This window comes from Sciurus vulgaris, assembly GCF_902686455.1.
Source record: "Sciurus vulgaris genome assembly, chromosome: 5".
Lineage (NCBI taxonomy): Eukaryota > Metazoa > Chordata > Mammalia > Rodentia > Sciuridae > Sciurus > Sciurus vulgaris.
Genome location: NC_136465.1, coordinates 20,429,786 through 20,455,161, shown reverse-complemented (window position 1 = coordinate 20,455,161; position 25,376 = coordinate 20,429,786). Strand labels below are relative to the sequence as shown.

Sequence of the window (25,376 nt, the reverse complement as noted above, 5' to 3'; positions counted from 1 at the left end):
GTCAGTACCGTTGCCGAAAGCGTGTGACTCGCGCCAACGAATCCCTGGCGGTTCCAGCCATTGGCTCCACGGATGGAGTGAGGATAGTGAGACCCCGGCGTCCAGCCAGTGGTTGGTGCCGCAGTGCGCCTGGAGGCGGGGAAACGCAGAAGCGCCTGACAGCGTGAGGGGGCGGGACGAACTCCGTCCGGCTCGCCGCCTGGCGTCGCCTTGGCAACTGGGGCCCCAGCGGGACCCCATCCTGAGTGAGCGCTGCCGGGAACAGAGTACCAGGCCACTGTCCCGGGAAGGCTACGTTATTAAAACCCGGGAAGAATGGTACAAATGAGTTTCTGAACTGTTTTGACTGTTCTGTTTACAGATGGTGTCGCCTTCCTCGGCGACCAGCAACAATAGCTGTTATTTTATTGAGCGTCGTCTGTTTGGAGGAAGTAACATGTGTATCCTTTCTTAAAATCCCACAATAACTTGGTGACATAGCACGACTGTTATTTTAGTGATGACAAAATAAGGATCAGTGGTTAGATAATGTACGTCACAGCTAGTGACTAGATTTGGTTTTTCCACCTTTTTCCCAGCCCCAGGTATCCCTTAATAAATCCTTGTACCGGAAGAAAATTTCAAATGCAATGTAAATTCTGCAAAACCCAGAGGTAGTGGCCATTATCCCCATTTTGCACATGAGAAAACAGAGGCTCTGAAAGGCTTAGAAAATAATTCTAAGTCAAGGGAGATGGCAATTATGGGATCGTTAAAGCCTTGACCTAACCCAGAAAGTGAGCTGGGAACGCCCAATGTGGGCATTGCAATGGGCATTGCGATTACTTCCCAGGACAATGATGGCTGGAGGACATGGGCTGGGGCTTGACATACTTTGTCTTCATCTCTAGGCATATTTCATACCATTTCTTCCCGCTGTGTACTGTGGTGTAATAAGCCTGTGTGTAGATGTGATGATACATATATATAGAACCTAAGCTTTCAGGTAAGGAAAAGGTGCATTTAAAAATACACAAAAATAAATCGCATAAGGGCACCATTTGAGCCAGTGAAATTCCCTTTTTTCCCCCCACATCTAAGGTATAATTGACATGAAAATTGTAAATATGGATAGCATGCAATGTTTTAATATACATGCATATCATGTAAAGGCCCTTTCTATAGTTTCTTAAGACAGGATGCTATTGTTCCTCTCCTTGCTTTTGAACAGACCAGCCCTTCTTCCTGGAATAATCAGCCATCCTTTCCCTTCCCTATCAACTGAGGTACCATCTTCTTGATGAAGTTTCCTCTTGAAAGGTGTCTTTCAGAGGTCCAGTGTGACCTGGACCCACTCATCTAACTATTCCATGTATTTGGCACACACATTCTTTGTAAATTATCAGGGCAGGGATCATACCAAAGGGAAAGAAATGGGATCTGTCCCTTGGGTGGACAAAGACAGAATCCTGTCTTTAGGATGCTGACAGAAGGTGAATCATGTGCATGCTGTCGTGCCCCTACCAGGACCTTCCTTCAGCACTTAAGAGCCACTCCCCGCCCCACCCCACCACCTCTGCCAGAGCACATAGTGAGCTGCTTGAGTACAGTGCTGATTGATGAGGAAGCATAAAAGTCCAATCCTTCACCCCAGTTTAGCACTGCTTTACTTAAACATTCCAGCTTCAGAACTCCACACCTATTGGCCAAGTCTGTGTAACTGCACTGTAGCCCAGTTTTTCCCCTCTGCCCAAACCTGCTGCCCTGTCAAGTAGCAGTAACAACATACACCATGAGGTCAGACTTACTTAGCTTGTCATTTATTAGTGAGTGCAGTATCTGGTATACAGAAAGTGTTCAGTATCTCATTCAAGGGATCAGGAGTATAGCTTAATGGTAGAATACTTGCATAGCATGCACAGGTAAGGTTCAGTCCCTACTCAGAACCTGCCCTCCACCCCCAAAATGTGCTCAGTAAATGCTGGTTATTAGTTCTGACTTAGAATTCTGCCACAGAAGATAAGTTTTCTAAATCAGAGCAGAGATGTATGTGTAGAGGAGTTAAATACTTTAAAACACTGAAGATTTAGAGGTGAAAAGAAATGTACATATGGTAGCTTTGAAAGAATGGACATTTTTTTAAGCTGTCTGTTTTATCTCAACTCCCTAAGGTTTCCCTCCCAGTAATGGGAACAAAGCCATTAAAGCTGTTCTCTGTTCCCAAACAGAGAGTAAAAGAGTAAATTGAGCCTGATAGCCAGATAGTGCTCAAACAGTAGGATTACCAGAAACTATTGACCAGAATCTACAGCCTGTTGTAAAACATTGTGAAACATGTTGTCAGCAAACCCAGACCCCCTTTGAAATTTCCTGGCAGCTTTGTTCCCCCTTTCCCCCTTTCATGTGCGACCCCTCCCAATGTGTGGTTTCTGCCTTTATAAACCTACAAGATTTTCTGCTAGGGACTCGACTCCTCGAGTTGGGTCCCAGCGCGCTGGAATAAACACCTCTTGCGGTTTGCATCAAGTGACGCCTCCTGCGGTTGATTGGGGTTGCCGTCCATCCATGGGACAGAGTTGGGGTTTCCTTTTTGGGGGGCCTTACAGCTTAACTCACTTATTTCCCTATATTGAAGAAAAGATAAGCTCAGAGAACAGTAACATTAGTTGCAACTTACTGAGGACCCTGTTTGAAAAACAATAATATGCATATTTTTATCAAATTTCACAATAACTTTGTGACATAATACTACTGTTGTCATTTCAGCAGTGATAAAAATAAGGATCAGAGGTTAAGAATGTACTGAAAGTTACAGTCAGCAAATGACACAAGGGAACACAAACCCAGAGCTTGCCCATGGGCTTGTCAATACATCACACTCCATTTTTCCTTAAAAAAAAAAAAAAAAGTGGTGAAGCCCAGAATTAGAATTCCAAAATCTTGACTCAAAATCTTGACTCACTCTCCCACACAGCTTCCTCTATAAAATGAGGCACTGGCAGCCATTTAAGTCAGTACAAGACAATTTGTTCAAGACCAAACAGAAATAAGGCAACCTTAGCACACGGCCATGTAATGGTATGCTACTGTACGCACCTATCATCAGTGGCTGAGATCACAAATACTAGGGTTCTCATGCTAAAAGGGACAGGAAGGAGGTAATAAGTACTAGAAATTATATATCAGTCTTCAAGGAACAGGGAGAGAGCTGACTTCCAGCAACTTTCATACCATCCTTCTTAACCCTAGCCATCACAACAGCCAACAAAGCAGACCAAGCAAAGTAGGTGGCAGAGCTACTTCACAGCGCAGGCACACTAATCCAGCCTTGAACTCTGCTCAAAGCTGAGGCTAGGAACTCTGAGCCAGCCTTGAATGCGGCACACAGCTGGGGCTGCTTTCTTGGTGAGGTTTCTAAGATACCTCTCTGAATTAACTTCTGACCTCATTTTCATATAATAGAACAAGCTGGGAGGCTTCTCTGTGTTAGAGGAATAAACAAAACAAAACAAAAACACAAGATGTTTCAAACTAGAAAGACAAAGATTGGCCTGGGGGAGGAAACTACCTTTGAAGGTCTTTGAAATCATTGTTATGAATCCTGCTACTGACAAACTTCTGCAAACTAATAAACTTCAAAGAGAAAATCAAGACAAAGAGGTGTTTGACATAAGTAGCTAAGACTTTGTTACCCTAATAGATTATATTTTAAGAAAAGCTTTTGAAATTTTTAAATAAATCTTTAATTCACACTCATAGTTTCCTAGAACATTAGTGTTTAGAAGTGTGATATAATATGAAATATGCTTGGTCTTTGTCCTGTTACTGTCACAGCACCCCTAAAGCCCTTGGGATTTCCTGAGTGATAATGTCTTGCTATTTATTCATTATGTATATTAATAATTATGAATAATAATCATGAATAATGAATAAATAGCATAATGATCACACCTGAGTTTATGCTAATGAGACTTAGGGTAGGATCCCTAATATCCTCAGAATGGTACCAGTCACCAGAAAAAACAGTTGATTAGAGAATCAGAGGGCTGAAACTTTCAGCCCCACCCACCAACCTCTGGGAAGGGGTCTGGGCTGGAGAGCAAGCTCTGCTAAAACTCAGGAACAAGGTTTGATGAACTTCGTGGTTGTGAACACAGAGGTGCTGAGAGGGCAGCAGGCGCGAGGAGGACATGAAAGCTCGGCCCTTTCCCCTCCCCCACCCCCATCTCACCTTTTCTCTTAATCTGTATCCTTTATAAAACCTTTGAACCAGTAAGTGTGTTTCCCTGAGTTCTATGAGCTATTTTTGCAAATCAATCTAACCAAGGAGGAGGTCGTGGGAATCCCAATTTGTAGCCAGTTGGCTCAGACCTGCAGTGAGCATCTGAAGTTGGGGCAGTCTCCTAGGGCTGCAGCCCCAACCTGTGGGATCTGACACTATCTCCAGGTAGGTCTCCAGGGAGATGCTGTTAGAAGTGATTTTTAGGGTGTCCACTGGCGAATCAGTTCGTATGGGGAAAACTCCACATTCACGTGGTCACAGAAGTGTTCTGCATTGCGAGAGTACAGTAGGAGAAACTGTTTGGTTTTTTCCCTACATTTTTTACAAGAAATGATTAGGAAGGATAATGCCCTCATACTTTTCTTGGTTCTGCTGTCAGAAACATCTAACAGAACTCCAAATTCATTAGACCTGTAGCAGTTATTGACAATAGACCTGCCAGGAGGCCATACTAATGCAGAAATTAGTGTTTTCAAAGTGAACACAGATTTTTTCTGGCTAAATTCTTTATATTTTCATTTATAATAGAAGGCACAACCAAGTATTTAATGTGGGCCTGTTTAGATTTGAAAGAATCTATATTAAAACTAAATAGAAATGGTATCCATCCTCTTTTCTCATGATTACCAACTATTTGGGCAACAGCTCCTACTTTTTTAAAAAGCTTTTATTAGTGCATTATAGTTATATAAAGTTCATTTTTAATGCTATTACTAGTGCATTTTAGTCATGTATAACAGATGGGTTCATTTTGACATAATCATACATGCGTGGAATTTCATTTGCTGCATTTCAGGCCCTGGTGCCTCCTCTTTCTTTTCCCTCCTCCCTCCCCCATATTCCCCTCCTTCCTTTGTTCTACTGGTCCTTCTTCTAATTATTGACTTATGATGCCTTATTCATATTAAACTTTTAAATGGCTCTCCTGAGAAATGTCCAGTCTTGTCTCATCTCCTCCTTTCCTGCCCCTCCTCCTTACTCTGTCCAGCTCTGTAGCTGTCCACCCCGACCCCACTCCCATTTCCGTAATTCTTTTTGTATGCTTCTTAGTTGCTTTGGATAAGTTATTCTGTTCTTGATCTTTTTATCCAGTGCTACTCGCTTTATCTTTTTCTGGCATCCTGCTTATTGTGAGGGACAGAGAAGTATATGAAGCTTAAGTTTCATCGATCCTTCAGAGATCTTCCTTGATGGTTATATGTTCTTAATAAATCACTGTCACTGCTATCAATTACTGATTTCACGGCATTACCTTACAGGCTACTTTGGCAAGAAATTTTTAAAAACACAGATTTGGGAGGTCACGAAATGCAGATTTTACAAAAGAACAGAAAATGTTAACAGGCAACTTTCTGAGTATCAAACTAAATAGATAAAAATCAAAGACATTGTAAAACAAATAATATACAAACTTTTATTCAAAGATAATTCAAGAAAGACATGTTTTGGTCATCTTTAAAGTAAGATTAATTGAAGATCTCAGAAAAACTGTATCTGATCAACACACATGGCTACTCACAGAAAGCTCTCTCTTCTGTTAATAGCAGCTAAATTTATACACACAGAAAAAGTTCTTAAGACCATGCAAATTCAGTTGAATTCCATACATTCATTATATTCATCAAAAACCTGCAGTATGTTCATGCCAAAGTGTTACTTTAGGAAAATAAAAATAAAAATACACACCAAAACATGACCAAGATTAAACTAAAGAAAATAATAAATAAGCATAATTTATACTTTATTTTAAAAAGTTTGGCATCACACATATTCAAGTGTGTTACACCATGTTCATTCCTCAGAAGTGGCATTTTAAAGTGTTAAGCATTGTTAAATATCAAAAAATACAACTCTGTTTTACAATGTAGTACTGGCATAATTCAAAGTACTGTGCCAATTATAAATAGTATAATCAAGTTTCAAACATCTTTTCAAACATTTAAAGGAAAGCATATAGACACACATTTATATGCACACAATTTATTATATTCATGTAATCAAAGATATTTATAAAAGCAAATAGTTTTATCCCTCAATCACTTTGTATACTTACGCAGATATTAATACCTGTTCAAAGATTTTCAGTTCCTGGGTATACAGATTTTCAGGAGAAGGAATAAAGATAAAATTTAATTTTACAAGAACACACATTAACTTTATCCTCCTTCACAAAATAATCCATAGTCATTCCAGGCTGATGAGAACTAGTCTTTATGAAAGCAACTGTTAGCTAAAGACTACAGAATAAGTACTGCAGTCCAGGTTTCTTATTAAAATTCAGTCAGCTGCTGCTCATTGCAGAAAAAGCCTACACGGTGCTTCTACCAAAAATAATCTTCAGTATCCGAGGCCTATAAAGGCAGACGATCTTATCTTCTGCTGAGCCTTAAAGTGCAGCTACAAGTGGAGAAGTGCTAGATTCTCAGTCACTTCAGAAATACTTGTGGAAGCCTGTTTCTCGTGTAAATATGCCGAAAATGTCCTCCAGGCTCATAATGGTTTATCAATAACTGTGACCCCTGAGCAAAGAAATGAAGAAATAAAACAGACATCACAGGCAGCATTCTGTAACTCTACAAAAATACTGAATTTTATAATGCCAAAGCCACAGGGACTGAACAAACATGATGTTCAGAATCTCTTTACAGTTTAATGTTACTATCATTTCAATCTAAATGACAGTGAATTCTAGTTACAAACTGGGACTACATCTGACTACTTAATCCAGAACTAGAATTTATACATACAATTTGGGGAAAATAACTTTATTTAGAAAATACCAAAATTCACCTAATAATAAGGCAGAAAGAAAATAGGGGATGATGGACACATTCATTATCTTGATTACGGTGATGGTTTCATGGGTGTATACATATGTTGAAAGTAATCAAACTGTATATTTAAATATACATTATTGTATGTCAGTTATATCTCAAACTGTTGAAAAATTCACCTATTGAGTCGTGTTATTTTGGGATCCTACTGTAATAGTTCTTGGACGATGTATAAACAACAGTGATGATTAATTAGTATAACAGACTTCTTTTTTTCTCCACTATTGGATTGATTTTGCTTAAAAAGCATTCTAGAAACAAATATTTAAACACTGTCATCAGAATAATAAAAATACAACATACAGTTTTAAGACTTCATATATATATATACATATATATATATATTCATTTCTCTTACTAAGAGAATGGAAAATTATATTTTCTAATTCAACCAATGATATGCCTAAGAAAGAAAAATTACTCCACGGCTTCACTATACTATCTCTTGGAGCCTGGTCATGGGAAGATGTTGTAGGGATCACATCTTTGGGTGGGAAGGGTTACCAGAAATCATACCCAGGTGCATTCTTACCACTGAGCTCCATCCCCAGCCCGTTTTATTGTTTATTTTGAGACAGGGTCTAAGTTGACAAGGCTGGCCTTGAACTTGAGATCCTCCTGCCTCAGTCTGCCAAGCAGCTGGGATTACAGGTGTGCACCACTGTGCCTGTGGGATCATACTTCTTGGCTATCTGAGGAATTAAAGCCTAGCCACATAAATGTATTCCTCACCACTGCATACAGATTCTAGTTATTAAAACTTATTGTATGCTCTGTACTGCAAAGATGGGATTTTAACTAAACGACTACAGATATAGAATGACAAATGAATACTGGTGCTTTATTTCAGAAGATACATACCCAATATAAATTATTTTGAGAATAAGATATAACATATAAGTTGAGAAAAGTCTTTCTTCTTATTAAAGAAAACCTGTTAAAAATGTCATCTTTTTATAATAGAAGACTAAGAAAATTAGACAATTATTACCTGCATAACTTCTCCCTGTGCTCATACAAGATGACACAACTGTCCATTTATCTGTTGTTGGGTTATAATATTCTACCGATGCCAAGTTACAGGAACCATCATCCCCTCCAACAACATATAACAGACCATTAACTGCACAAACTCCTTTAAAAAAATTATGCAGAGAGAAAACAATTATTTAAAGTCTTTGGATAATCAGGAACAACCCTGTACATGTTTGGTGAGGTGATAAAGAGAAACTTCTTCCTTGAAAGGAGCCAGGAAGAGAAAATGAACATGTAAAGAATTCCTTTTGTCTCTGAGAGTCTAAGTCCACTGCTAAGCTCTTACTGCATGTCATTTATGAAGCAGTTGCTTCACATATGCATTATTTCATATAATCTTCATGACAACCTATGTTGTACATTAGAAACTGTTTTAATCTTCCCTTTATTTTTTAAAAATAATATAAAATTAGAGGTCAAAGTCATAACTCTCATAAAATCAGCTTTTTTGGGACTCCTAAGGACAAAATATGTATTAATAGAGGGTAAAAATTATTCTTAATTTTATTAGTATACCAAATGATTAGCTATCTTATTTTCTTTAAAAGCAAAGAACAGTATTATCTGATTACTAGAATAACTCATTTCTGCAAAAATTCAAAAATTTCTAGAATGATCATTAAAATTTTTATCTCAACTCTGGCTGACTTTTATCTGTGCCCCATATATACATATATAAATACACCAAGACACTTCCTTTTTTAACCCCAAAGTAGCTGATACTATATATGCTGCTTAATACTCACCCTGACAAACAATATACCTTGGCTATTTCCCCAAGTTAATAAATACTGATCCACTCAATTTCAATGGCTGTATAGTATTCCACATATACAATAACATAATTTATTTACTCCTCCTCTATTGATAGATATTTGGTGTATTTTTTTGCTCTTGTCAACAGTATTGCAATGAATAAGGATCCCTCTGCATAGTTTTTTGAATACATGTGCAATTCTTTTTTTTTCAATTCTTTTTTAATATAAATTCTAAGAAAACAAACTACTGAATGAAAAGAAAATGTCTTTTAAAAGCTCTTTATTTCAATTTAATTTTGTCTATCTTAATAAATGTTTGGAAATATTATGAACTGGTACTAGAGGGTGTCAAAGAATCCAGAAGAATGGTGTTCTACCACTGGTCTCTGTAGGTTTAAAGATGGTTTTGCTAACCTAGTTAATACATGTTTACAGATTTTTAACATAAAAAAACAAGCCCACATTACTACACAGTATTTAAAAGTGTACTTGAATGGAGGGGACTGTCTCTGTTCTACTCAACTGTGTTACTAATGTCAAAGGAAGCAAATTCCTACCTTTTCATTCCTGTACCCTCTTAGGTACTGGCAATTAAACCAAGGTCCTTGCACCCAAGGCAAGCACTCTACCACTTAGCTATATCCCCAGCACTTTTTATATTTCATTTTGAGACAGGGTCTTGCTAAGTTACCCAGGTGACCTTGAACCTGCAATCCCCCGGCCTCAGTCTCCCAAGCAGCTGGGATTACAGGCATTACCACAGTACCTGGCTAAACGCACACCATTTTGCAGTAGTTCAAATACTTGAAAGCCAAGAGCCAAATACTGCTGCCACACAAGCGCCCCAAAGTTGTTGTATTTGTATGCAAGTCTGTATTGTAGCTCACTGACAGATGACACATAACTATGGAAAGACAAAATGGCCTCCAGAATGCCTCAGCTGTGACAGATGAGCTTCCCCCATTACATCTACAAGGAGCTGACAGATGAAAGAACATTCCACCACAGAAGAGGAACTCCCTCTCTACACACATTTGAATACACAAGCTGTATATTCAGAAGATGTCATTCTACTAATCCACTAATTCACAACACCAGAATCTTTTAGGCAGATGGAAGCCAAATCACTCTGCCAAAGGATGAGCTTTCCTGCAGTCTTCAATAGTTCCAGTCTATTTGGTATACTTTGTCACAAACATGTACTGAGAACCTATTACAGGTGTGCTAAGTGTTCACAGGTTATTCATAATCTTACTTTTCCTCCATTCTTGATGTCCCCAATTCACCATACATATGAAAACTTAAGAAATCTGATTTGTATGTTGCTTGCTAATTCAAATTTTTATGATGTTCTCATCTTTCTTATTTAAAACTGAACTCATGTCCTGCTCTCCTTACCAGTCCAGCCCTTTTGTCCCAATTTAGGTGGCTGGATGAGATCCTTATCTTAGGATATTAGAAAGGAAGGGCTGGACAGGTCTTACCAGAAATTTGTTTTAGATCAGAAATAGGGAATGGGGGTTACTTTTTAAAAAACATTCTCTTATGAGCTTATGTGAAAAATTAAAAAATGTTTATAGTAAAATCATATTGTATTTTTCAAATGGCAGAAGTAAATTATTCAAATTCCATTGTTTGCACAGAGAATAATAGGTTTAGTTGACTGAGAAAGAAAATAAAGACTAAGTTTCTATATTTCCCTCTCTTTCTGAGAATTACCAAATAAAGTTTGATTACCTACTCTTCAAATCAAAGTATGAAACTTTTTAATAGACTTAGAACACGTCTTTTTCCTAAATCCCACACTTCCCTTTTTTAAATTAAAAAATTTTATATTAAAAAAATTTAAAAAGTGGGTTAACAATAGCTCTCTCTGTAGAAATTATCTTTTTTGTTCTTCTGGCTAATTTTGATTTAAAAACAATAAACATGTATACAGAAAATACTATTTAAATCTTTAAGAAAATAATAATAGTTCAAGTTACAAATTATAGTTTCCTAAGCCAGAAAGGCATGTGCACATATCACCATAGTTTTTCTAATTCCATATGTACTGGAGTCAAGCACTCATTCTACTAAGAGCCCAGAACTGTGCATCTTACTGTGGAGTTCTAGATTCTATCTTACTGAGGGTTTTGTTTTTTTTTTTTTTTTTTAAGCGCCTCACCAAATACAACTGACTGGATAAAGTACAAGTTCAAATAGAGTTAAATAAATTCTGCCCTGTTGCTGACAGTTTTTCAGTCTCACGTACTTATTAGTCTTCCTTAGTAATCACATTTAAAGTAAGGAGAAATTAACCAGAGCATTTGGAGGGGGGGGTGCATTGTGAAACCTAACCCAGTGGTGTAAGATGAGTTTGAGAATCACAGGGAATTTTAGACTATGAGAAATGCCATGAAGGTAAGTGCATTTTGAAGAAGACTAACATTTCCCAGTCATCCAGCTATCCTGAATCTATTTTTCTATTTGTATGTCATTTCCTTGGATCTTTATTGATAGTCATGTGCCACATTAACCATTTTGGTCAATCATGGACCACATATATGGTAGTGGTCTCATAAAATTATAATGGAGCTAAAAAAATTCCTATTACCTAGTGATGCTGTAGCCTGGTGCATCTGTCCTACTACCATAGTTCAATTCATTATCCATGAGTCTATGGTAATACTGGTGTATTACAAAAAAAAAAAAAAAACCCACTGCACAGCCAATGTATAAAAACTAGCACAATTAAGTACAATATAATATAATAAACACCAAGTTACTTGCTTATATATTTATTGCACTTTAATGATTTCAGAATGTATTCCATCTACTTATATAAAACAGGTTACTGTCAGTATGTCATGTTAAGCCAGAGCAGCCTCAAACATCTTGTGTTTACTGTGGCTCCTGATGGCATCAATATGAGGACATGTGAAGTGACTGACCACTATATAATATTCTAGGTTTGTGTTTGATGTTTGCACAATGAGAAAATCATTTAATGAGCATTTCTCAAAATGTGTCTCTGTCATTAAGTGAAAGGTGACTATAGTTACTTTTCTAATCTTGAAGACTTTTCTGTTCTCAAAATTATATTCTGTTATTTGCTTTGGTTTGGACCTGCCGTGTATCCTACAGGTTCGTGTGTTAAAGGTGTGGTCTCCAATGCAGCAATGTTCAGAGGTGGGGCTCTTGGGAAGTGACTGAATCAGGAGCACTCTGACTCTAACCTAATGGATCATCATTGGGGTTACATAACTGATGACATTATTGGGAGGTGGTGGAAACTGCATGAGGTGGAACCTGGCTGGAGAAAGCAGATCACTGGGGGCATGCACTGGAATGGTTATTTCTTGTCCCCAGCCCCTTCTTCTCTCTCTGCTTCCTGGCTGCCATGAGGTAAGCAGATTTCCTCTGTCACACCTTCCACCATAATGTACTGCCTCACCACAGGCCCAGAAACAATGCAGCCAGCTGACCGTGGACTGAAACCTCTGAAACCGTGAACCAAAATAAATCTGTCTTCCATTAAGTTGATTTTCTCGGGTATTTGTCACAATGAAAAAAGGCTAACTAACACATTGTTATTGCTTTAGTTTTTTCTATTTTCAGGAGATCTTGAACTGTATCAAATTAGGATTACCTCTTCAAGTTTCTCCTTCAGATTCAGATAATCAACTAGCTTTTAAACCTGGAATAAATATTTAATCAACTAGACAAATGACCTGAGAACTGGGATCTCCAGTATGTGATACATGGTAGGCACTCGAAAATGCCTTGTGGTAAGTATGGATGAATTCAAATATCAAATAAAGAGAATTCTATACCCGTAACAAATTAGTATCCATATTCACCACGAAAGATATTTGCTAGCAGAAATTATAAGTTAACTGAAGTGTGATGGCAACATGTTATATTCCAGTTATGATAGCAGGCATTCACTTTTATAGGATTATTATATAAGCTTCTGCCTTTAAAGAATTCAAAGTCTATCAGAGAACACAGATCAGAAAAAGAAAAGTGGAACAGAATGTATTTAAACAAAACAAAACAAGACAAAAGAAAAAACAAAAAAAAAAAAAAAAAAGGAAAGGAAAGAAAAAGAAAAATGGAAATATACAGCAATACTAGTAAAACTTCCAAAATTTCTATAACTTAAGCTAGACAATACCTGCATTTCTTCTGCACATGTTCATATCTGCAACCTGTCTCCAGGCATTTGTGGTGGGATCATATACTTCAACACTTTTTCGTACTAAAGGGCCATCATGACCTCCTACAGCATATAATAAGTTGTTTAACACACCGACACCTATAAAACACAACCAAACAACTATAGTAGAGAAAAAGTGACAAGAAATATGTACCAGTTTATGTAAATGTCTTATAAGTAACATTTTTGAAATTACAATTCATAATAGAAGGCAACATTAAAGCATACAATTTAAGAAATGGAAATGAATAGATCTGAATAAACTAGGATTTCAATAAGAACTATCACTCTGAAAAAAGATGCATGTCAAAGAGAATAAAAATAATATATAGGTGAAATACAGGGCAAAAGTCCTTTAATAGAATCCTCTTGAAAACTTCCATAATAAAAGTAACTCAGTGTAATATTAAAGCACCCAGTTTCTAAGAAATGGATAGCTTATTATTTAGGAAGTTCCCCAAAAAAAAGAAAAAATCAAAGGAACAACGAACATTATATAAATGAAACAAAGAAGGCTTTTTTGGCAGTACTAGGGACTAAACCAAGGAGTGCTCTATTATTGAGCTACGTCCTCATTCCTTTTTATTTTTATTTTGAGACAGGGTCTTGCCAAGTTGCCCAGGTTGGCCTTGAACTTGCAATCATTCTGTTTCAGCCAACTGAGAAGCTGGGATTAGGTGTGAACCACTGTACTCAACAAAGGAACCCTTTCATAAAGCAATTAGATATTAAATTTTACTTTGTAAAAGTGCACAAAAGTACTACCTACCACTACTTGCATAATTCAAAAGACAATTTGTAGTACCATTAAACTCAGCATATATTTGCAGATAACATAAAGAGATATCAATGAATCACTGTATCTGTTTAATTATTTTCCATCATTTTGTGCTTTAATTGCTATATGGAGTTCAATTTACCTGCTCCACTCCGTCTGGTGCTCATTTCTGCTATATAGGTCCACTCATTTGTTGTAGCATTATAGCATTCTACTGTGCTAAGACACTGACGTGAAGCTCCATCATAACCCCCTACGGCATAGAGCAAACCTAAACATGGAATCACAAAGAAAGCCAAATTTACAAAAATGCTATTTTTTCAAGTCATATAATATTTACATATTTTCTCCCATGGTAGCAGAGTTTCCTTTTAGAGTGATACTATTTTTATAAAATATATTAAGGCCTTCTCTTAATGGTAGTAAATGACCAAATTATATTATGAAGATCTGCAGAGTGTATATGATGATGCTAATTTTAGATTTTCATCAGTAACTTAACAGAACAGAAATTACACTCATTTATCCTTAGATAACACTAGTTAAAAGTGGCAACATCCTGGAAAACAATTAAATAAAGTTATCTTAATAAATTGGAAAAAAGCTAAATTATGAGTTAATACCAGAATACCATGAAATACTTAGCAAATTAAAAAAAAAAGAAAGAAAGAAATATGTGGGCTGGGATATAGATCAGAGGTAGAACACTTGCCTAGCATGTGTAAGGTCCTGAATTTAATACCCAGCACAGAAAATGGGGAAACAACAACAACAAGAAACCCAGGAAGTACTAATAAATGTGTAATACAAATGACGATGAAAACATGCTAAGTGAGAGAAGCAAGTTACGATGCACCACATGCCATAAAATTTCATTTATAAAATGTCCAGAAGAGACAAATCTACAAAGTGGCAGGAAGTAGATTAGTGCCTGTTGAGGGCCAAAGAGGTCAGGGATAACAGCTAAGGGAAGCAGGGTTGCCTTTGGGGTAATAAAAATGTGCTAAAATGAAGTGCTGTGATAGATGTACACAGAATTGTATCCATTATATGAACAAACTGTATGGTATGTGAATTATATTTTAGTAAAATTATTTTTAAGTGCAGAGAATTATACCTGTAGTAAAGAGGAAATGAGAAGCCACAAATTTGCATAAGCCAGTATTTTTTAAAGAAAAAAAAGAGCCACACCACAGCTTAGTATTTGTAGGACTCGTTAAATTCTACTGGGGAACAAGGTAGGGTTTATATATATAAGTAACTATGGCAATCCATCCCTAAAATGTTAAACAGCCCTTCTCCAGCTATACAATTTTGTATATATATCACCTGATTTTTTTCCCAAACAAAAGTATTAAGATTAGTCAACAGTCTTATATAGAGTACATACACATACACTGACAAACACAGAGAGAGGAGGGGGAGAATAGAGAAAGGGCCTTATACAGGTTAGTTTATACAAACAAGCTAATTTTAAATAATTACAATTTTATAGTACTTACTATTTTTTCTTTTCAAGTTATAATTTGCTTGCCCATTTATAAGATGAGTGGTTAGATTACTAGAACTCTCCAGAATCAAGAAACAATATGTACCTGGAAGTGTTCACCTGAGAAAACTGCCAGAACCTACCTCCAACAACACCCACACCAACACTGCTCCTCCTCGTGTTCATTGGCGCTACATGAAACCATTCATTAGACTTTATGTTATATGCTTCCACAGATGATAAACCTATAATAAAATACAATACTCTTAATTTCCTCCTCTCAAAAATTTAGTTGTTCTCTCTATAGATATTATTAGGGAAAAATACTTCAGGCCTTTTACATTGGGCTAAAATTAAAAAGGGGAAATGGTAGAATAGAATCATGTTAATTATGTGATAAATAGGAACAGCTTTTTTTTGAGGAACTCCTTCCTATTCAAACTACTGTCATTTACAAGCTTTTTAAACATGGTAAGATAACTGATACTGATGCATGATAAAGGAAATTTATATACTCAGCACTCTGACATACGTCATTCAAAGAAATTCTTGATGCAATTTTAAAACATTTTAAATATAATGCCCATTATGTGGGCACTCAAATGTGCTATAATTTGCTCTGTAAATATGATCACTATGTTAACTGTAACAGCAATGTAGAAAAGATGAGATGGAAATTACCTGTGCTCCCGTCAAAGCCTCCCACTGCATATAACAATCCATTTAACACAGCTGCTCCCAAAGTGCTTCTCCGGTCTCGCATGTTAGCCACACTGGTCCACTGGTCCTTCACAGGGTCATAGGAATCTACAGTGCGAACTCTTAATGAGCCATTAAAGCCACCAACGGCAAAAACAAGTCCAGCCATGTAGACCATCCCTGCAAAAAGAATGCAGCATTTGATGATGAATATGTGACCCAACTACTACCACTATTGGAAGACTGCTTTCCAGTAAGTCTACAGTGATTGTTAGACCATGCTACTCATAGGTGGAACCTGACTGAATAAGTCCTAAAAAATACTATTCGTTTGTAAGAATATATAATCACAAGTGCACAATGATGTATGTATAAGGAATTCATTGTAGCACTGCTTATAGTAACATAGATTAAAAAGTTTTAATATTTAATTAAAAATGAATGGGCTGGGGCATGTATAGCTAAGCAGTAAAGCACTTACACAACATGTGTAAGGCCACGGGTTAGATCCCCAGCACAGAAAAACAAAAACAAAACCTAATAAACTTATACTACATCTAGACCAAAATAAAGTACTAACCAACTTTATTCTTTCTTTTCTTTGTAGTGCTAGGGATCAAACCCAGGGTCTCACACATGCTAGGTAAGCACTATGCCACTGAGTTAGACCCCAGTCCAAGACAAATCTGAAAAGAATGAAGTGACTCTAGATATACTCATATGTAATGATCTCCAATATATACTCAACCATCATAGAAATGTTCCACTGCATTTAAAACTCGTTTTGCTAAGGGAGATAGGAATTTATGGATCAGATTAAGTCCTGGGAAAGATTCCCAACATTTGCAAATGCCTCTTCTGATCACATTTTTAGCTAAATAAGATATATTTCAATAAATGTTCATGAAACAGATGCCTGTATGAAAGCAACTGTGGTTTACAGCAGAGTCAGACATCTCCTAGAACTAAGGATCCCAAGCTAAAGAATTACCTTCTCAACATTTCTGTAAAGGTAATTAGAAAAATATCCAGCAAATTGCCAGCTCCTCCAGTTTATTCTAGATAACCATAAAGATATCTAAAAATGAAGGCAGAGCAGCTATCCCTATCAATGTCTCAGATGAATTGTATGAGGCCTGAATCCCTACTTAACCACAGAGTGGCTTGAATCAAAACTTTTCTAATAGTCTGTCTTCTAATTAATAAAATAAGACCTGAGAGAGAAGCTCTCAAAGACCCAATAATGGAGAACTGTGCACAATGCATCATGCCTACCTGCCCGGCATCTCCTGGAAGGCAATTCTGCTACTTGGTGCCATCGTTCTTCCTTAAAGTCATAGCATTCCACACTTCGAATAGCCTTTGGTGCTTGGCCCCCAACCACCACCATCAACTGGAAGGGCAGAAATATAAGCACTTGAACAAATGATTCTTACATGTTCTGAGATTTAATATGTCCTACAAAGACTGGTGTAGGGAGTGTTAGAATGAGATGGCAGGGTGAGCGGAGGGAAAACAACCCCCTAACAACATGTAGTAAACATCAACCACAGGGAACATGTTAGAACTACAATTCCATTATTTAGCACATTTAGTCAAAAATAAGGATTTCAGAAACTAAAATAAGTTTCTGATCCTTGAAGCAAAAGCGGTATTTAAGCCAAAAAACAGCAGGCAGTCAGCACTGGCAAGGCTGCGGTAGATCACAGGGCTTGCTATAAACCTGATCCTGGTTTTGCAATGACCAGGGATTAGATTTCCACAATCAAGGACAGAGAGAAATAAATATATGTCACTGGGTAGGCGAGGTGAAGAGGACAGTAAGGTATTAAAAGAAAGACGGAAAAATATCCAAAAGGAGTGATTGACAAAAGAGCATAGATTCCTGAATTCCAAGGAAAGAGATCTCCCTTGATGTCCCTCAGATAAAATGACCAATAGGACAAATAATGGAGATGCTACAAATCATAACAAATGAATACACTATACTCTCCTGCTGAGAATAATGAGGTCTATAATAAATGTCCTCAATTCAATTCAACAAATATTTATTAACTGCCTATCATTTGTATCTGTCCAGAACTGTGCTAGGTATTATATGAGAAATGTAAGACATGGTCTCTGCCAGTCAAGAGCTGAGAGATTTCACTAAAGAAAAAGGACCCATGAAATAATTAAAGAACAAAATACAATTATATGTGATCAAAAAGTATATGATTAGTACAGATGGTAATTGGTTTCTGCTAATCAGAAAATGAAAAGCTGCCACCATCAAGCAAAATCTTCAGTCAGGGAGGGGAACCAGGGCCTTGAGAGATGGATGGGATTTAGAAACTTTTACTGAGTATACCCGGGTACTTCCTGGCACCAATGAAAATACAGCTGTCAAATCAGGGAGGTGTCAGAGTTAATAATGTCTCATACGGAAAACTGTAAAGAATGACCAGCACTTTGAGAAAAATGTGATGAGATGATTATACGAAAAACAGATGTTAAAAAAAAAAACAAGGGCTGGGGTTGTGGCTCAGAAGTAAAGTGCTTGCCTAGCAGGTGTGAGGTGCTGAGTTTGAGCCTCAGCACCACATACATACAAAAAATAAAGGTATTATGTCCATCTACAACTAAAAATATTAAAAAACAAAACAAAACAAAAAAATCAAAACAGAATGATGGAATAACTCATACATACAAACTGGGGAGATCTGCGACTTTGAATAATGGCATAACTATTCTTAGAACTATAGAAAGATGGATACTTAGAAAATATGATTCTTGAATCAGAGAAAATCCCAAGTTTTCAAAAAGGAGCCTATGTTAGTTATTTAATAGCTGGAGGGTAGAAAGAATCTCTAAAGATCTTAAAATAAGATTGAACATAGATCAACCACACAATTTATTTCAAGTCTATCATTCTTCTAGTGCTGAATTCAAATAAGCAGAAGGAAGAATTAGCAAAGGAAACCCATAATGCCCTCCCCTTCTACCACCAAAAGAAAAAAAGGAGGGGACAAGGTTATTAAATCACAGAATTATAATGACATCAAGATCAACCTTGTATTTAGGGATCTGTGTTCAAAACTGCCTGAAGGTTTATACAAAAATCTTAAATATTGTTATCTGATAAAGATCAATTTAAAAAAAACTCAGAATATTTATTTTACATCCTAAAACAGCACTGATTTATAGATTTCATGATTCTCAAATTCTGAATCTCATAATTTCTAAACAATAGTTGTTTTGCACATCAAAATGAGGATGGAAGTGAAAATGTGTTACTACAGAGAACAGTAGTAACGTGTCCTTCACTGAACCAAGAGACGCACAAAGAGGTGGGGATTGGGAGTCCAGCAATCAGAGAAGGGAGAAGGTACAATGGGAGGACAAGAGAGCTGGGACAGAGATCAAGGCACTGGGCTCTAGACAAACGTGCTAACCACAAGAGTTGTTCATAATGCTGACACCCCACTTATCTGTAAAACACACCTGACCCCATTTGAGAAGCAGCACACTAATTATGCTATAAAAGAACATGGAAACAGGGAAAATCTTACATGGCAAAAAGTTACATGTAACATTTGAGGAGGGTAAGAGCTATGAAGTTAAGCAAATTCAAGTGATCATCCTGAAATGTGGGTCAATTAAATTTTGTTCTTTTTGTTTTCTCTACCTATTAAATATTTGTTTTAAATGTTTCTGAAAAATCAAATTTTATGATTTCATTGGAAATTTTAGTAGACTCACTGAGTAAAAAATACATACCTAAAAATAAGACAGTATTTGTAAAAGTACAGATTCTAAAGAGAAAACAAAGTACACTACAAAACAAGTTTTCTCATTGAGGCTCAGATACAAGGATGCCTTACACAATCCTAACACTATTTACTGAGAATGCAAAACTAATGTTTAACATACAAAAAGACCCAAACATGTAATTAGTATGAGTTCATAAAATGAGATCCTAATATAAAAAGGACTAAGTCACTGTGATAGAAAAATTATCCAAATCTCACAATAATTTCCTCAGCACTACCACCCCATCTTGTTTCCTTTGACTCATCTGTTTGATGATAAAATGTATCATTACTATGAAATACAGATGCATAAGAAATTAATCTTTGCTTCATTCTTGCTTGCTCAGAATTAGTCCTGAATACAGTCACCTTACAGCCAACAGTGCTGCTGAAAAGCTTCCTACACAAGCACCTTTTCAAAAATATGCATGAATAAACAAACAGTGAGAAGGGATCACTTAGGTGAGACATGCAAAGTTGAAACAACAGTGCTGCTCACTATTATCCACGTCTGTTGCACACCTTGCTAGCACAGAAGCAGCATGTAAGAGAACCTCCATGAATCTGTCTACCCACCACAAAATAAAAGCAACAGAATTGCCAAGTCAAGAAGTGTAACACAGTTGGAAGGGCAAAGTCATACCAGTAAAGTCCAGGAAAACTAAACTGAATAGATGGCACAGCTTCATTAAAGAGAAAATATTTTACCAAGAATTCTTTAGGAGGTTTACAAAAGCGACATGTTAATCCCAGAAATTGTAAATTTGCTTTCACTCAAATTTTCTCTGCAGTATAGTTAAAGATAACAAAGCTGAAGATGCCAGAAGAGGGAATATATAAGAAGACAGTTTTTTTTTATAAATAAGAAATGATTAAAAACTATTAAACTAGAAAGAAGTTACAAAGACTAGCATTAAAAAAAAAAAGTAATTCTAAATTTATGGCCAAGATTCTGAACACTTTTTATAAAAATTGTTTTTTATAAGAATAAAAACACCAAATAATATGAACAAATACGAAGTAACAGAGAATTATAAAGATGGCTACTTATTAAAGCAGGTAAAGGGGTTTTGGAAAATATAAACACTCATAGAATCAGCAGACCCAGATGGCATGCATACTGAAGTGTTAGGGAACTAGCTAGTGTACTTACTGAGCCACTTACAATTATTTTTGAAAAATCTTGGAGAACTGAGGAGAGATCAGAAAATTTAAAAAAGGCAAATACCAACTTCCAAAACAGGGTAGGAGTGAATGCCTTGCAAATATTTTTTTTAAAGTAGTAATAATTCTCAGTAAAAATTTAGAATATTTTGAGAAAAGCATTCAAACTTCTAGAGAATAAAATGATGAGTAACATGCAGATGAATGCAAAAAAAGAAAATACCAAATTTGAATCCTTTTGATTCTCAAAAACTCAATCTTACCAAATGTTATATGCCAAATTCTCATTTTTGGTTTAGATAATAAATGTAATCATATGGACTGAAATTTTCTACAAATGGATTGTCAGTGGGTGGGTATTTCTAATGAGGTGTTACCAGGGCAAGTGCTGAGGTCCACTTTAAATTAATGCATTTACTAATGATCTAGAAAATTAACTACAATGGTATAATGGCAAAATCTGCAGTGACCTCTAAATTGGGACTGATGTTAACATTGAGCAAAACAAAAAACACCAATTAAGATATGAATCAATTAAAAATGTAGATTACAGAAATAAAACTTGGAAAAACAGTAAAAGCATTATTATAAGTGGAAGAATTTTAAAGACATAATTCAATGGAAAGGATAGAAGTAATAACTACAGATGTGGAAAAACAGGTTAATTCTTATTTCTTAAGAGGTAAACACAAATCGATAAATAAAATGTTATACTATGGATCATTCTGATTAGACCACACACAAAATGGGGCTTAACGTAGTACTGTAAAGAGGCAAATAGACCAGAAAGAACTGCAGACAGAGAAAGAAATGAGAGGTCATTCTGAAAGAAAAATCAAAGCAGTAAATCATGAGTGGCCACAACTAAAAAACTGAAGGTACAAATATAAATTTGCCACAGGAAAACATGGACACTGGTGGTATGGGAAGATACACAGGAAATCTAAGTTGAAACGGCTACGTATGAAGTATGGGAAACTCTCAAACAGTATACAATAAAGAATATGAAGAAAAATTGAATGAGCTATTTTATTATCCTTAGTTCTAATATATAATTCCATGAAACTACCAGGTTTTTTTGTTATATATCCTATAATTTCTTACACAGAAATATTCCTGCTTAGTCTGATCTTCTTCTTTTGACCACAGCTAGTGTTTCCTACTATAAGAAGAGCTAGTGAAACTCAAAGGGACAAGACCCAGCTGCCCTCCATTCCAGAGGAGTAATATCATGCAGTTTATTAAGAATAAATGAAGCATACAAACCCCACCCTCAACATATAAAATTAACAAGGAGATTAAATCATATATTCTACAATGCATTCTTAAGCATACTGCATCTTGCAAGATAACTAAAGTAAGCGTGGGAATTCAGATGATCAAAAACATTAACAGCTTACTATAGGGCTTAGGCTGAAGTAAAAACAAGTACGAACAATAGATCCTACTTTGGGAAGGTTCATGGGTGTCCTCAGTCGGGTACGGACACTCTTCATTAATATCCGCTGCTCTGTTGGCAGCAAATGATACTTCATAGCTTCAATGAGGTAATCTTTGCAAGCACTGCTATTCTTGACCAATGCCTCCTCTTCAACCCTCTGTAAGGAGATAAACCCCATAAATAAACAACTATTTCATGATGTAACTACTGAAGAAACAAAAGTAAAGAAGAGGAAACAGCAGTAACCATCTTCTCTGTATCACTCTTTACTTTTGCTCATGTATGACTCGCAGAGAAAAACATGTATAAATAAAGGAGAAGAACTGCAATGAAAATTATAAACATCAAGGTCAGCTAGATAATATGAACTCTAAACATCAAGTTACATAGTAAAAAAAAAAAAAAAAAAAAAAAAAAAAGCAAAACAAAAATCCAATAAACAAAATTTAGATAATGAGTCCTTCAAATGGGAAAGGCAAAACTAATAAGTTAACAATACTTTTTTCAAACTCAAGAGGGCAAATAAAATATCTGGAAAAGACTCAAAAATACTTTAAAATATTTGTTCAAAAGAACAAAGCCTACATCATAAATAAATCTTGTCCTGACTATGCCTGACCTCAAATGCAAGACAGGTTTTTAAAATTCATTTCTTTAACACCAGAGGACCAATAGTTACACAGATTAATTTCAATAATGCATTTTCTAGTAATTCTAAAAGATTCAGATCTAACCTTTTAATAAAGAGATGTTTCTTTAGATGGTTTCAATTACGAAAATAATGCTGAAACATTCCTATAAGAGTGCCAATAAAAAGTAAATTTAAAACTGTTCAGGGATTAATAAGGAATCATTATTCCTATTTTATTTCAAATAACCTTTTTTTTCTTCAGCTTAGAAATTAAAAAAAAAAAAAGAACTAAACACATCTCGCTGTGAAATTATTCTATTAAGTAGAATTTAACAGCATTTGGGTCAGATCTTAAAATTCCATTCCTGCTGGGGAATCAAAAGAACAAAGCAAAGAAGATGTAGAACAGTAACACAAAGTCATGGCCCATTTATCATATGTACTTAAATGACCACAAATACTACCTCTTAAAGCTGTATTATCTACTTAACCAAATCGGAAAAGGGGGCTGAAACAAATTTCTAAAGAATGGGGAATGTTAAAAAGAGAACAGTTCCCAAAGACTGCAGGTGTCCTAACTGGCCCTCCTTCCTGTATCCTGCAGATCTTATCAGTGTGCGACTGGGATCTTCACACTGTCAGGTCAGTGACAGGGCATTATGCATATTCCTAAGTTTTGCATGTTTTTACCTGAACCAAATACTCCCGAGGAAGCAAAGGTAACCGTACGTGTTCCATTAGTCGAGCCATCAACTCTTGCCTCACATCCTTGTCATGGTTCACCCATGCTATTACTGCTTCAAATACCTTGCAGAAAATATGGAGAAAGAAAAAATAAGTAATGAATTATATACCCAAGCATCTGGACAAAATATACTACATGTTATACACAACCCTTGCTAAGACACCCAAATTTAATCCATGGCTTAAATTTTATCAAAATCCTGATTTGCAACATACTTACAAAGCCATTCACTCATTTCTTTGTTTTTTTAAACATGGAATTTAGTAAGTACTCTAATAAGTACTGTGTACTTAATAAGTACTTTTCATTTGATATTTACCAAGCATTTTACCAAGTACATTATCTAGGCTCACTGAACTTGAATGGCAGCTGTGATAATATGATGATACATGATCTATTTCACTGTTGATAACTTTCCAAATTGAATTTTGTTCTACTTACACAGATTTAAATCTCAAGTTCCTTTGGAATAAAGCACTCAAATAATAAAATAAAGTGATATTTGGAATGAAAACCATGTAGACTTATACAAAACTCATTTTTCAATTTTTCTCTAGGTTTACAAACCAATGTTGAACCATACACTTAAAAATTGAGGATCTGCACAATAGGTTAGTTCTACACTCTCATAATAGTAGGATATTAAAATGTAATAATGGTGTGAACTTTTTTACAACTTAAGAAGGGCATAACTACTTAAAACATATTTCTATGAGAAAGCTAATAAACTAATATGAAGACAGTGTTTTTCTATAAAATTTCCTCCCAGAGTGATGAATATAATACCTGTTAATCTTTAAAAGGTTATGAAAAATGTAAAAAAAACATGCAAATGAATTACTGGAGGCAAAAATGTTTTTTTTGAATACAGAAATAGAGAAACTAAAAATAGCACACACTATAATTAACTTCCCTCTTTAATTCATTCTGTCAACAAATACTTATTAAGTACTTCTGCGTGCCAGGTGTTAGAGATAAATAAGTGAACAAGACAGTCTGCAGTCTGTCAATTCTATCTATTATTTCTCAGTTCTGTTTTCTCTCCTGTTTCCATCATCCTATGTCAGACCCTACTGCTCACCAGCATGACTTCAACATTCTCCTCTCTGACCCTCACCTTGGTTCCTTCTGCTTACCATCACCAAGAAAGCCAGTCTGCAAAAGCTGGTCCCCTAAAATAATCACGGCTCCCAGAACCCACATCTTCAGGTAGTAACCTCCCACAAAGAATGCAAGATGCCCTGTGCAACCAACAGAGAGCAGCAGAAGCAGAACTGTATGATTTCTGAAGGTCACCAGAAGCCTTGTGGCTTTTTACCTGGTGTCTTGCAATGTTCGTTTGGGTAAGCCAGATGTCATATGAGAAGTCTGATTACTTGAAACCACCTTGCTATGAGAAACCAAATCAAGACAGAGAGAAGGAAGGGAAGTTACAAATAAGGACATAGAGAAAAATAGAAAACAGTCTCAGCCCAGGAGTCAGAGTCAATGAAGGAGCCACCTTGGACATTCCAGAACCATAAGATGCCCTGTGCAGAACGGAAGCCAC

General features: G+C 36.1%; 1 protein-coding gene and 1 long non-coding RNA gene across 4 annotated transcripts in view; one reads left to right on the top strand and one right to left on the bottom strand.

Annotated features, from left to right (window-relative positions):
• Positions 1–88: 88 nt before the first annotated feature.
• Positions 89–5,802, top strand: LOC306663030. The gene is made up of 2 exons (XR_013764332.1): positions 89–438; positions 5,354–5,802. It is a non-coding gene; the product is annotated as an uncharacterized lncRNA (long non-coding RNA).
• The window catches only part of KLHL2 (kelch like family member 2), a 97,011-nt gene continuing 77,296 nt past the window's right edge, over positions 5,662–25,376 (bottom strand). The window contains exons 7-15 of one of the 3 annotated variants that reach the window (XM_079143352.1): positions 23,773–23,889; positions 22,447–22,608; positions 17,331–17,448; positions 16,038–16,235; positions 15,500–15,601; positions 14,010–14,138; positions 13,048–13,188; positions 8,087–8,230; positions 5,662–6,780 (exon numbers count right to left, since the gene is read on the bottom strand). In XM_079143352.1, the coding sequence (XP_078999478.1) occupies positions 6,752–6,780; positions 8,087–8,230; positions 13,048–13,188; positions 14,010–14,138; positions 15,500–15,601; positions 16,038–16,235; positions 17,331–17,448; positions 22,447–22,608; positions 23,773–23,889 (1,140 nt within the window). In that variant the 3' untranslated portion in view covers positions 5,662–6,751. The remainder of the gene's footprint in view (positions 6,781–8,086; positions 8,231–13,047; positions 13,189–14,009; positions 14,139–15,499; positions 15,602–16,037; positions 16,236–17,330; positions 17,449–22,446; positions 22,609–23,772; positions 23,890–25,376) is intronic. The other 2 variants (XM_079143353.1, XM_079143354.1) reach the window with 2 other exon arrangements.